General features: G+C 32.4%; 1 protein-coding gene across 4 annotated transcripts in view; it reads left to right on the top strand.

Moving 5' to 3' along the window:
• The first annotated feature begins 2,221 nt into the window (after positions 1-2,221).
• The window catches only part of Zasp66 (PDZ_signaling and DUF4749 domain-containing protein Zasp66), a 29,900-nt gene continuing 17,092 nt past the window's right edge, over positions 2,222-15,029 (top strand). For 3 of the 4 annotated variants that reach the window (XM_077429665.1, XM_077429657.1, XM_077429649.1), the window contains exons 1-4: positions 2,321-2,679; positions 9,083-9,231; positions 11,111-11,227; positions 11,363-11,591. In XM_077429665.1, coding sequence (XP_077285791.1) covers positions 2,563-2,679; positions 9,083-9,231; positions 11,111-11,227; positions 11,363-11,591 — 612 coding nt within the window. In that variant the 5' untranslated portion in view covers positions 2,321-2,562. Of the gene's footprint in view, positions 2,680-9,082; positions 9,232-11,110; positions 11,228-11,362; positions 11,592-15,029 lie in introns of all 4 variants that reach the window. The other variant, XM_077429642.1, reaches the window with a different exon arrangement.

The following is a 15,029-nucleotide window of genomic DNA, read 5'->3' as shown; positions in this document are numbered from 1 at the left end:
TTGAATTAAATATGTATTGTTATGTATAAGCAGCATCATAGCTCAGGGATTAGCTCACAATGCTATCAACTGAGGGGTCATGGGTTCAATTACTGGCCAGACCTTGGATATATATGTACATATATGTGACTCCAGGTTGATCGTTTTCTATCACATTTTACCAATTTATCTGATTTCATCGTTGAAACGAATCCAAACAAATTGGCAACCCATTCTCATTTGTCACCATTATTTGGATATAATTTCCAATTTATAATAATAATGTTATAATCTAATATATAATTTCGAAAGAGACTTTGTATGTAAGTAAATATTGTTGGTTGGAAAATGGTTGGGAAAATGGTTGGGAAACAAGTCAAAATTTCTATGACGACATGGGGACGTGGGGCGCCGGGGGAGCCACCGGATTCTGGTATAATATAAAATACATCTAATATATAATTTTGAAAGAGACTTTGTAAGTTTGTAACTATAGTTGGTTGGAAATCGAAAAAAAGTCAGTTGCTGTGACGATTCGATTGGTTGAATATATATTTTTTTCGATTCAAATAAATTTAATAAAAAAACAAATTAATATTTAGATTCGTCATCTTTAAACTGTTTTTATTACAAACACTGAGTGAAGCCGGGAAAAAAAACTAATTTCATATAAAGTATATACATATGTATCTTCAAATTTGGCCATAGGTGTCGACTTGGGACCAAACCCTTAATAACACCATGCCAGAGATAATCTCAAATTTATAATGTTTTTAAAGGCGACCTGTCTTCGTATATGTACATATGTAGGTACATAAATATTCATCAAAAGAAAGAGGTTAATAGATGAAAAGAAGTTTGCCCAGACGAAGCAAAGTATTTGCGGCCAATCCAAAAGAATACTTGAGATATTTCAGCTCTTGGGGCGAATGCTGTATTAAGTATGTACATTAGGGACAATACCGGTTTACTGGTAAAGCGCCAAACACCGGGAAATTTTGAAATTCGCCGGTAATTACCGGAAGCTATTTTTATCGCAAATTAAGTACATATACACGCATTTAATTTCATAATATTATATTAAAAATCGATGAAAATGACGTATTAGGGAATTTGTGTTTGTCTGGAATTTATTTATTTTCAGTATTAAATGTGGCAATTATATATTAATAAATTCACTTGCAACACAGACTAAGTAATACATGCGATCAGACAGTTCTTTCAATTATGATCGAAACTTCATTTGTCTTATCTATTTCAAATCTAATAGTAAACATTCATTTGTTTTTTATTAAATTTATTACTATTAAATTTAAACCTTACATTCAAAGTCTCTTTCAAAATTATTTATTAGACTAGCTGAACCCGGCATGCGTTGCAATGCCTCAATAACGCATGCAATTCCCGTTCTCGTTCCCATTCTCATTCCAATTCCGGATTTGTCGGAAAATGTCCGGATAGAAGGCGGTGACCACTTTTTCAATTATTTGTTTATTTTACCCTAAAAACGTAGGTTGCGAACTGATTTGAAATTATTTGCCATGCAATGCCACTCATTCCCATTTTTTTCTTATTTCCGTTCCCGTTTTTGGCGGATTTTTTTTACAGAAACCATCGCGGACATGCATACAATAACTCTTGTAAGTTTCATCGCAATCGGTTCCTATACTATTCAGTATAGGAACGCAAACGTGCAAACAGACAAACATTGATTTTTATATGCATATGTACATACATACGTATATATAGTAAAAATCCTTCCTACCTACTATGTCACCACTATTTGAGTATGATTAATGTACAATAAAATTTATGTACAATTCATAGATGTCTCGTTAATTTTCAAGTTTTCAGTAAATGCTGCATTATTTCTAATTAGCCAGGAAGGCGCATTGGGGTTACCTGTAAGGCCTTCCTGATATATACATATGTAAAAAATAAATAAGTAAATCGAAACAATATCTATGACGTCTATGGTCAGATATTACAAACATCTATCGTAAGATATTAAAAAAGTTAGCTAATCCATGAAAAAAATACTTTTTTCATCTAACAGTAAATACCGGTAGACCGGTAGTAGTTAAAATTATTTACCGTTTACCGGTTTATGAAATTTGACGGTAAATTCAAATCCCTAATGTATGTATGTATATTGTATACAATGCAGAGAACACCGTGAGTCAGTATCGGCAGAGAGTATCAATAGGGAGTTGGCGATCATCGTGTGAGATATTTCGGGTTCGATTCCACACCGGCCGTTTGACGACCCCTCACCTACCCCACCCACTAACCACCTCCCACCACCCATGGGTGGGTGGGATGGTGCGCCCCCGCTGCACCCAGTAGCATCTGCATTTCGAACCAAAAACGACGTGCACCTAAACTGACCGACTACGAAACGACAAATCATAACACACACACTCCGGTGTTTATTCTCGGCCTCGTTTAACCCATATTTCTTTGGCCGCGGCGAGTGCTTTCACAACGACCGTGATGCTGGAGACTTGAACGCGTCTAACTGACCAGTGATAACGATAACCGTCGCTGTTGAAGTTTTGATACGATTGATTTATTTCATTTAATATGGGTGGAAAAGTGCACATGTTCGTGACGACGCTGAAGAGAGACGCTCCAGATCTGCCCTGGGGGCTACGCCTCGTTGGGGGCTCCGATATCGACACACCTCTCATCATCACGAGGGTACTTAGAAACTATAACCTCATACTTAATCGGCAATACGTTGTGTTCGATAATCAAAACATTGAGTAATTAAAATGCTTGTGACATTTCTAAACTTACGTGCGCGCTTATCAGTGCTCAGGAACTTCAATAGTTTTTCACACAAAAACTTTTCACACGTAATTTTAAATATAATAAATATCAATTTATAAAGCATGGTTTCAAATACTGAAATATATGCAGTATAAAAATAAAAATAACCAGTCGTTTAAATATTTGTTCAATGAAATCCACATTTAGTAGGAAGTTTTCTTCTTAAATGTGTTCAATATCACACATTTATTTTGGTAGATTCACTGATATTTTAAACTAAGAGAATGATTCTGCATATTTTTGAGTGATTATCGATCTACCGTGTCTTATAGGCAGGGCCGTGTGGTAGATTTTCTCAGTTTGATGCAAGTCTACTTTGAAATAATGGTATAAACTATGATAATCAACTACAACAATCTACTATAGTTTCCTCTTCTAACGTTAACTTTAGCAAATTCGTTAATTAGGTTTAGAGTGGCAGCTAATGTAAATTCGATAGAAATTAATGGCAGATTTATAAGTTTTGTTTGGCTTATTGAACAAGTAGTGTTTTATTAATTTTAATTTGGAAAAGCTTCTTTCCCCACTAGGTACGGAGACAGGGAGTGTTAGTAAAATTTTCAGAGCTACAAAAGTATTCGGATACAAAGTAATTAATTTAGCAAAAATGATAATGGATCTTCCTAGTTAAACACTAGCTAGCTACCGAGAGATTGCACTCTTCAAAAGGGATACAATATGTTATTATATATCTATGCTCTGCCTTAATTACACTCTTCCATTCAGAAAATGGCCAAGGGGGCGGGGGCATTCAAATTGAAAAAATAATACATAAACAAGATCTTGTAAAAGTACTAGGCCATCAATTGTAAGGACTTATTTTTTACAAAGTTTATTAGGTTCACTTCGTCAATCGGCTGAAAATATTTCTTCATTCTTTCGATCGGTTTGAAACTTTGCCATTTTGCGAGGTTTGGCCGCCAATAGAGATTTCAATTGCTTCCGCTAGTTCGATGGTGAAATATAATCGTAATAAACACGTTTAAGAATCTAAAAAAATTTGGAGGTGATGACAGCTAACCATTTGCCACTAGCCTGTAGCTTTATATGATTGACTTTCCGCCCCCCACTAGTTTTGTCAGATTTTATTTGTACAGATAATAACACTAACGGTCACTTTCACCTTATGCTTAGTCCATCTACTTGGAATGTTCGTAATAAAAACAATCGTGCAGTTGTGTTAAATTAAAATAGAAAGAACTTAAAAATATTTCTATCAATTAGAATTATTTGAATGAGAAAAATTAAAAAATATGTATTTATATATTTATAAATAAATACGTACAGAAGGGGGGCTATAACACTGATGGCACCCCCCCTCCTTGGATCCGCCTATGTTTCATTATAGTATTTCATGTAAAACTCAAAACACCAAATAAAATAAAACACTCTATAATTATATTTGAAATTGTTTCAAATTATATTTGAAATTCATTGCATTGTTAGAATAATCTATTATCAATTAATAGTGGCGGGTGACCGTGTGTAGGTGTCCTTGTTGTTCGCCATAGGTGCTCGCTAAGGTCCATGGTCGAGGTTTGGCAACATTTTGCGGCCAAATTGGCGCTAAAGTGCGGTCCAAGTGCGGTCAAATATCGGCTCGGTTTGATGACAATGCGTTCGGATCGAAGCCAACCAGCACCGGTGGCATATCGGCATTTTCTATATGTATAATTAGCCACGACGTTTGACATTCGTTAATGTTGAAACCGTCGTTGATAAGACGCCAATACAAGATACCAAAAGCCAACATCAAGGCAGATTTACATATTAGTTATGACACCGTATACAATTAATTTCGAATAAAAAAAACTGTTAAAAAAAGAGAAAAATTAACCGTTGTTTATTTATGTGCTGAAATACACCCAAACGCGATATTTTTCAAATTGTAGTGTGTAAAGATATTTGTATATGTATGTATATGGAGGACAATTTTTTGAAAAAAAAGGTACCAGAACTCATGTAATGTCAAGTTTTTATTATTGGAAAAGATTATATTATATAGAATAGTCTTTTGAAACATAAAAAATGCTGAGACAAAAAGGTGCCGGAACGCCGTTTGAAAAAAAGCCCTGTGTATATTTATATATGCAAAAACATTTTGTTAATTTGAATTTATATATGTATGTATTTTATATACTTATCCAAAAAATAATATCAATCTAATACAAATTTAGTGAACCCTTTTAGTCGGTTTATTGGTTTAAATGTTTACTATGGACGAAAAATATGCTTAAACATATCTAGCAAGTTTTATAAATAATTTTTTTAATCGTAAACATGATGTAAATTCATTAAACTTCAAAACGTTATGCCTAATAGCGAGTCATGAGTCGCTCCAGTACAGCCGACATAGTGAACATAACCAAACCCCGATAATATGAAATTTAATGATAAATCTGTCAATATGAACCAAGGCAGAGTACAAAATGTCAGTATACTATTAGAAGATGTCAAAAATTAGATGTTTTGAGTTTGTAAAGTATTTATTATTGAATTAGGAATAATGATTTAGGTCACAAAATAGAAAATTTATTTTAAAGTACGATAATATGTACTTTCGACTTAGTGAAAAACTTTCGTCGTATCAAGGTGACGTTAAATAAAAAAAATGATTTTAAACAATGTCCTGTGCCTCCAAACCAATCGATTTATCTTGACAAAAATTTCGAAAAAGCAGGTTTTTCTCATTTATCTGTTTTTCGAGAATAGTTTCGATTTTTTTACTATTTAAAAAAAAAATAAACATTCATTATTTACCTTTTGAAGTCCATTTAGGTCGATAATGATAAGTTTTGAGTGATAAACGAGAATTCAAAATCGCCGTTTCGCTCAAAAGTCCCAATACAAAGCGCACCGTGCTCGCAATGGGTGTTTGTATGGGTTTGCGTTTTTCACTAAATCTTGTTCCTGTGATTGTTTTGAAAATAAAAGTCGTTGAGAGCTTCCTTGAGTATGCATTTAATCTTAATACAAAAAATTCCAAAAAATATTATAAATTAAAGGAGCAAAATGACCCATGTTGACGTAAAAATTACATTTTTCTTTAAAATATGTAATTTTGGCTTCCTTATAACCAGACTGGCGGCCCGGATGCTTTAACCCACCAAAATGGTTTACTATTGTCAATTACTATCGTCAACCTTTTTTTTGCTCTCTTGCTTTGTAGAAACAAGCTAAAAAGAGGTTAGTAAAAAGCAACTTGGCCGCCGATATCTGCTTATAACTAGTGGCCGGACTCACAGCGCGCCGTTTATTGTTCAATTGTTGTAAATGCTTTGTTAAAGGTTCGCCCAACCTTTTTTTTGTACTCTAGCTTTGTAAATAGAGCCAAACCGCCCCGATTCCTGGAAAAAGCACGGTCTCTATCCGCAGTCTACTTATAACGCGTAACGCTTAGAAAATGGCTCTGGCCCATTGCATATGTATAGGTACTACTACAAAGTAAAAAATAGTAAAAAATTCATATACATGTGTTTAATTTAAAATAATCTTATTATTGTAAAATTTATACACATTGTACAATTCTAAGAATTTAAAATACATTTAATTCCTACAAGATTTCGATTATTTCAATATGTGAGAAACACTGCCCTATATTGAAATTATTTGAATAAATAATATATGCATTCTTCGTTGAAATTGTAAGGTATTGAAATTGTAATTGTATCTATTTATAGATTCCATAGACTCTATAGATTCCATAGTTTTTATATAAAAGAAATTAATAATATGGAAAAGTACCTAATAAAAATAGAAAATTCTGTCATTGAGGATGCACGAAAATCTGGAAACATTAATTTTCCATGTGAAAAAATGCGTGGGAACTGTAAACTTGAGCACGTTCAATTGGCAGAGCAATGAACTGAAAAAGAATAGTGTGCTGAATCACGAGAAAGCTGAATCATATGAACAATGTACACGTTTCCCATAAAAAATATACACATACTTCTAAAATATGACGTATAGATAATTGGAAATTTTTTGTAAATAAGTATAATTTTATCATAATTACAATTATACCTTTTTAATAATGAATGTTGGGGAGCAATCCTACAAATTCAATAGATATCTTTGGAGAATGTTAGAGAAACAAAAATAGAAAAGAACCGTAGATTTTATGTCGTGAACAACATGTTCAACAGTGGCGTCACATTCTCGAACAAAATTCCGGCTTATCTTCTGCTTCAGTCATGAACTTTTATCGTTCACTGAAAATAAGTCTGCTTATTGTTGGATCGATGGATCAAAGAATTAAACTGTCGTCTATTTTCACTTGACTTATTTTTTTCTCCCAATAAAACGCAAGTGGTGACTATTTACCATGGCAACGACGTTTATTTGAATGTTTGAAACGTTCCGCAACATACCAAAACTATGTTTGAATTATCAAAAGTGTTTTGCGCGAATAAATAGGTCATATTAAAAGGCGGGCGAGTCTTTTTCGAATCGCACGTGCTATTAACCGCGCTAATGGCTGCACACGTAAATCTTTCCGGAGAGCTCAGAAAGTGCCAATCTTATTTCGAGCTTTCGTTCGATGGAATAAATTCTATTGGTAAAAATTTATTTACTAATTTTTTGTTTTTAAAACGCCCACGCCTTTGTATTTAATGCCAGACTACTATGTAGTATCGGAGATTTAGATACATACGTACGTTAAATGACTGGCCTAGAAATTCTTAAACTAATCTGAACGCCAGAATTGTCAATTATAACCAGAGATCGGCGAAAAATTTGATTCTGCCCACAAAAAATTGTTCGCTATTGTCAACCTATTTTTTTGCCCTCTTGCATTGTAGGACAATAGTAATTGACAATAGTGGACCATTTTTGTGAGCAAAAGCAACTTAAATACATCTTAAAAACATTTTTGTACAACAACTCCCATGTACATACATATGTATATATACAATAATTTATTTATAGTTTTGAACCTTTGTGGCATTACAAAAAAGAATCTAATGCGCCACAATTGTCTATACATATCAAAACAAGAAAAAATTAAAGTAATAAACACACAGATACATTTTAAATAAAAAAAAATATGTTAAAATTAGTAATATACATATGTATTATATATTTAATTTAATTTTTCATTAGGAAGATATGAATCATTGAATTTTTAATTTTGTTTGGTAATGATATATATGATAGAAATCTACGAAATAATTATTTTACATTATCAATAGATGAAATTTTGTGATTTTAGGAATTTCGTTGTGTTTAAAAGTTGAACTATATTTTTTTTAGAATGTTAGGAGTATGTAAGATGAATTTGAATGATTGGATATTACAAATAAATAGTCTTAAATTAAGCACTTTAAACTTTGTATAGAAACTTGATAATAATCTATTTATGACCTAGGTATTTTAATAATTACATAGTCAGAAATAGAGATATGTTTAATCGTAAAACTAGGAATTGGAATGAATTAATTATTGGTACAGTTAAGAAAGCAATAACTGCAGGAGGTATTTTCCACAAGGGTGGGTGTTCAAATCTATAGTGCCCTTCCAGAAAACATAAGAGGTGCTAAAAACATTGGTGCCTTCTTGGAGGGTGTTAACGGATACCTCTATGGAATTTGAATTATTAAGTGTAATTATTTAATTATTAAGGGTAATTGAATTATTCAGATTGATAGTTATGGTTATTAATTTAGTTTATTTTTTTTACCGTACGTTATAACTAACAATTTGCTATTAAATAAATGAATATATCTCCTTTGGAGTTTATTAATGTTTAAATAATAGTTTAAAAAAATTACAAAGGCATATTTGGATGTATTTATTGAATCATATTTTTCATACTTAATAGATCTATTGCCAGCTTTAAAGCTGGAAAGTTTAATAAACACTCTTACAAGTACATGTTTATGTATGTAAGCACATATTATACATACATACATATGCATGTGTTTCTGTTTGGATGTTTGCTCCAGCGCAGTATATTTAGTTTTCGCACATGTCATGACAAGGAAACTAGAAGATATTATGTAAAAAACAAAAATTTCACTATTGCATAGTAAATATTTTATTTGTGGTAACAAATAACCTTGAGTCAATAAATCACTCTCTCCCGGGGATTGAAACAGTTTTTCCTACGTCATAAATTTTGGCAATGTTCAATGTTAAAAATTTTATTTTTCAAATACCGCTGTGTACGATTATGATTAATGCTCTGTTGTATTATGTTTGAAAACAATGTGACTTATCAATTTTTGTGCGATTTGAATTTCTCGTTCTTATGATCATTATAATGTTTCAGGTGAACCCTGGCACTCCGGCTCAGAGGGAATTGTTGAGAGGAGATATAATCACAAAGATTGATGATTATGACGCTAGGGATCTCCGTCACGAAGATGCTCAAAATTTGTTCCGAAACGCTGGCAATAATATCAGACTGGCCATTCAACGGTAATTATTACTTTTCAACCAGTATTTAAAAAGTTGCCAACTTAAGTGTGTTACAACACTTCGTTCGCTACGTATTTTTAAGTTGTTTCGAAAGTTCACATAATGCGTCCATTGTTACTTATAAATTTTCATAGTTACATATAATATTAACCTATTTGCATTAGTTCGCTACACAAAAAATAGTATGCTGATTTCGGGGCTAGTATAATGTGTTTTATTGTTTGTTTCAATTATGTTTCTCACCAGGGGTGTATCGACCAAGCACTATTACAAGGGGTCTTATGTTGGCAGATGTAGAACTCCGACGTTTAGAGCTGAAATGATGTCTCCGTAAGATTTTCTGAAACAAAGTCCTCGAATGCATAAATCTTTCCTTTGAATTGTGTCAAAGTACGCCAAAAATATCCATTGAATTTGTATTCCAAATCCTTTGGCGATTGCACTTATGCATTTGTTCCACAAATCCACCAGTCTTGGTTATATGATGCTATTACAAAAACTCTTGCATCCTTAAATCCACCCTGATGTTAAATTTTATTAATAAGTTCCCAGTGGGTCAATTCCAATGCTTGTGATTTAATGGACAGTATAATTTTTGAAGCGATATTATTAAAAAATACAATAGCACGTATGTATGTACCTATTTGTAGAAAATGTAAATATGGTATGCATAGAACATTGTATATTTTATATACATAATATTTTGACTTTTTACCCAAACGTTGTATTTATCTAATTATAATTTTTACTTTTATAATTTTATATACAAAAAAATTACTGAAATGTTTATGATTATTGTATGTATTTATGTACATAACAATACATTTTGTTCATTTCAACTAGGTTGATAATATTGAACACTGACTTAAATTTGTATTCAGATTTTTCAAAAAACAACAACAATTTAATATTAATATTTTTAATCCATTTAATCTGTCATCTGTGACTTCTAACTGAAAGTTGAATTTCTTGATAAATTTATATTATGTATTTATTAACATGAAATACGCTGTATACTTGAAAAATATTCATTTTCAATTTTATACACAATTTTTACCAAACAATATATAATATACCTACAATATATATAAAAACGGATGCGGTGTGTGTATGTGGGTATGTGCCGAACCGTGGACACACAGCCAATCAGAGTCAAGTGCTCGAGGAGACGGGAAAGTGAGGAGGGGGATGTGGAGCGTCATGTGACGTCAGGCCGAGTGACGGGTGACACATGCACACACACACACACACACACACACACATACACACATTAATTCATCATTTAAAACGGGTTGGATTGGTGAACGTGTAATGCGCGCAATTTTTTTATGATTAATATTACGTGCGCGCGCGCGTGCTTATAAATTACCTTACATTATATTTATATGTATCAACTTTATTTTAATTCGTGTATCAATTCCTTTCCGAAACAACCCGTTGAAATAAACGGGCACAAGACTAGTACAATATAATAATTGAAATAATTATTTGAGTCCTTCAATAAGCAAATATGCTAATTGTGCACAGTTTATTTGTCGCATTCCACAAAAGGAACTGTCTCATTGAAATAAAAACAATGAACGTTCAATTAAATATATTTCAATATGTCAACCACGTATTTTCAAAGCCATAAAATTTAAATCATATCCGCTGACTGGTAACAAGCAACAACGTCAAGTCTTCCATTTATACGCCGTACTCAGCAAAACGAACATATCCAGTTCGATTTTATCTACATATATACTTACATAAATTATTATTACAACTTCAGAATGAAATTTTGGACTATTGTGTAATAATAAATATCAAGTCTACTATAATATTGAAAACTAGTACAAGTCAGGAATAAATTAATTTACTTGTTTGATTCCAATTATAGGGATGCATCAATTAACAGAGGGCCTTCGGCAATGAGCAATGGATCATCGCGTTGCAGTTCAGCAATGTTGAATTCGCCGTGTCCTCAGCCATACATGCCTCCGTCATCACCATACAAGTACATATATATCGATTTTATATATTATATATACATATAATTCTATTCTCGTTTAAAAAATTTAATAGTCATTACATTTATATTTGAAAGTTTATATTTGATTTAGATATAACTTTGTTTGTAATTGATTTACAGTGGCAGTCCTGTACCAAGTGGCCCGAGTCCCATGTTCCGTAATGCAATGGCAACCCCTGTAGCCCACTTACCGACCACAGTTTTTCCTCCAGAACTACCCTATATGGGAATGTCACCTTATCAGCTGAGCACTCCCGCATCCACATTAGGCCGTAAAAGCCCTGGACTTTTCTCACCAGTCGGATACCGTGAAGAGTTCGCTGATGAAGGAGAATCCATAGTTAATCAGGTAAGACAAATTTTCAGATACAAATATGCAATGCAATGCAACTCAACTGATACAATGAAAATGATTTAGATACTCGTATGACGTACATTATGATTGAATTAACATTAAAGATTTAATTTAAGTAATTAAAAATGTACCAATGGTGTCATCCCAATTTCGGAACAATGGATATATATATGTATATATGTACATATATGTATATACATATATATACATTAGAATTTAAATTAGTCATAAAACAAATAAACAAATTCGACAGTTACCATCAAAAGACGCGAAATCGTCCTTACAAGTATAAAAGAATTAAAAATTTAGACTCTTAAATTTTATATAAAATTTCTATAAATTTTAATATCGATATTTAAATGAAAATAAAGTCTAACAATTCAATCGAGTAAAACAAGTCCATTTTGAATCGAAGAATGTGCCAAACTGAGAGATGCAAAAAGTTTGCGAATTTGAAAAAAATTTTGTTTTCGGCTTCCTTTCGGGTATTTCCAGTTTTAGGAAATAAAGTTTATGACTTTTTAATCAGAAGGATATCGTGTGCAGCTGTACAGTTCATTTTGAATGGCTAACAATTATTTTTACTAGTGAATAACGGAAAAGAAGGTCCTTCCTTATACCTGTATTATACATATATGTATGTATGTATGTAGGTATGTATTCGTCTATGGATAAAACAGTATTTTAGAAATTGTTTGAACATTTGTATAATTTTAAGCAAAAATGACAGGATTTCCAGGGTTTCAAAGGATTGACAGGGTTTTCGGAAACTTTTGATTTGATTTTGAACAACGGGTTTCCGGAACCCACGGAAACCAATAGAACGACATCACAGAATGTAAATATTAGGCCGGAACGAAAAAAAAAAATTTTGGATTGTCATCGATGGACCTAGTCGAACACGTTCGTCGTATCAAGGGAACGTTAAATAAAAAAAAATCATTGATTTTTCATTGCTTTGAATGAAAATTCATTCAATGTCCTGTGCCACCAACCAATCGATTTATCTCGACAAATATTTCGAAAAGCTAGGTTTTTTCATAAACATATATTTTTTTCGAGCAAAGTTTTGATTTTTTTTGTACTATTTTTGAAAGAATAAGTAAATTAAGGAAAACCCACTATAGATTTAGCGAGAATTATCTCAAACTTGAGAATCGTATGTAAGACCCGGATCACAAACATTATTTTACAAATTAAATTTAATTCATTAAATACAAATATATTTTAAATAATAAATCCAACTTTATTTTCTCATTACCAAGCAAGCCCTGGATTGATTTCGAGAGCTTCATTTTATTGGAAAAAAATGCTTCTAGTGTTTTTATTGAATTTTAGGTGAACTATTTATGTATGTATGTACATACAACCAGTCTAACGCGTTCGATGGATGTTTTTCGTACAAAAAATGGTTAACTATTGTTAATTTCTTAGAAAAACGATGCTTTTTTGTTCTCTTGGTTTGAACACCAATGGAGCAGTCTATTGTTATTTGAAAAGCATCCTTTCAACGCCGATCTTTGCTTATAACTAGAGATCGGTGGTCTAGTTGCCGCCATAAAATAACAACAGACCTCTCCATTGTCCGAGAAAGCAGGAGAGCAAAAAAAAAATGGTTGACAATAGAAATTGATAATAGTGAACCATTCTTTTAGCTGTCGAGCAACCTGACCGCCGTCCCTTACTTATAATTTCAATTTTAACGCCATTGCCTATTTTTCACGCATCTTTTTCGGGGCTCCATGGTCCATAAAAATTGTAGCTAATCCAAACAAACCTTAGATCACAACCGTCGAGGATTTCGAGTTTTGTAAAGGTGTGTTCAGACTCTCTAATATATCTTGCAACAATATAAAATAAACAAAAGAAGTCTAATAATTAATGTATTTTTCCAAAACTAATTCCATCTTCTTCATTGTTGTTAAAATGTAATGCTCACAATCTAAATGCCAAGCCACAATCTAAAATATGTTCTGGTATGTTTATACATTCAGGAATTCCATTGTAAGCGAATCTTTATAAACGTTAAAAAAAATTGATGACACGTATTATACGACCCATGTTCAATGCATTGTCAGCAAAACGCCGATCGGCGTTGGTTAGCATTCAAAGGGTTGAAATTAATGATTTTTTTTATTATTTTACGTTCACTTGATATGACGAAAGTTTTCCACTAGGTCCATCGATGAAATTCCAAAATTCACGTTTTTGCTCCGGCCTAATACTGTATGTGTGTGAAATGTTTACTAATTTGAACAATTTTATGTCAATCAAATTGAATTTTAAATTAAGTTATAAAATTATAATTATTAAATGAAAATCTATTCATAAACAATTTATTCGTCCACCCATCTTCCATACGGTCTCCTTTTACCCTTTTGCATTCTCTCGGGTACCATTCTAGTCCATTCTTCCAGCCTCGTTGCCCGCCCATTGCAATTTTAATCATTGTTAGACTACGGATACAGACCGTGCTTTTTCCAGGAGTCGGGGTGGTTTGGCTCTATTTAAAAAGCTAGAGTGCAAAAAAAAGGTTCGGCGAACCTTTAACAAAGCATTTACAACAATTGAACAATGGACGGCGCGCTGTGGGTATATTCATAGCACTTTATACATATGTATATAGCAGATATACCATTAAATTCATTTAAAATATTTAATATGCGCACATATACATTCATTCCTACTTCCTTACCACATCTCTCATTATTCGTGTATATATGTATGTACATGCATAAGTTATGATATTTGAACCGACAAACCGAAGCTTTTAAGTAAGATATTGTCCTTTCGAGTACTCTTTCGACTGTGTAACGGCGCGCGTTATAAAATAAATTATAAATTGTCCATAGTTCAAGGTTAGACAAGCTTTTCTCGCGAGCAGCCATCTGTTTATATCGACGCAAAAATAGACAACTCGACGAAAACTACTTTGAGTGGTCGAAAAGGCAGCTGAAACATGTTCCATCGTATCTGAAACGGATCGCGCTTTTTATTGCATCACTTGGATTCCAAATAATTAATCGACGGACCAGTCTATAATTAATACGTGGCAATCGAGCCGCACAAACTACTTCCTGCGACTTGACTCTGAAATGTTATGTTTGTGGCCAAGTGCCACGTGTATGTCAGATGCTTTTTAAAGTGACGAGTGTTTTCACTAATTTGACTCTTATTATTTTTCCAACCCTAATTTTTCACGAATGTACATCAAAAATTTTATTTTGTAATAGAATACTTTTATATAATGTATATATATATATATATATATATATATATATATATATATATATATATATATATATATATATATATATATATCTATGTATAACAACATCGTAATATGAACGACCAGAATAGCTGGCACTGATTTGGTCTTTGTCTTTTAATGAATTTCTTTCGCAAAGAAATTTTTCAAACTAATCGTGGGAA

Source organism: Arctopsyche grandis, chromosome 1, assembly GCF_051622035.1.
Source record: "Arctopsyche grandis isolate Sample6627 chromosome 1, ASM5162203v2, whole genome shotgun sequence".
Lineage (NCBI taxonomy): Eukaryota > Metazoa > Arthropoda > Insecta > Trichoptera > Hydropsychidae > Arctopsyche > Arctopsyche grandis.
Note: the sequence above shows the minus strand (reverse complement) of the source record. Positions and strands in the feature narration are given on the sequence as shown.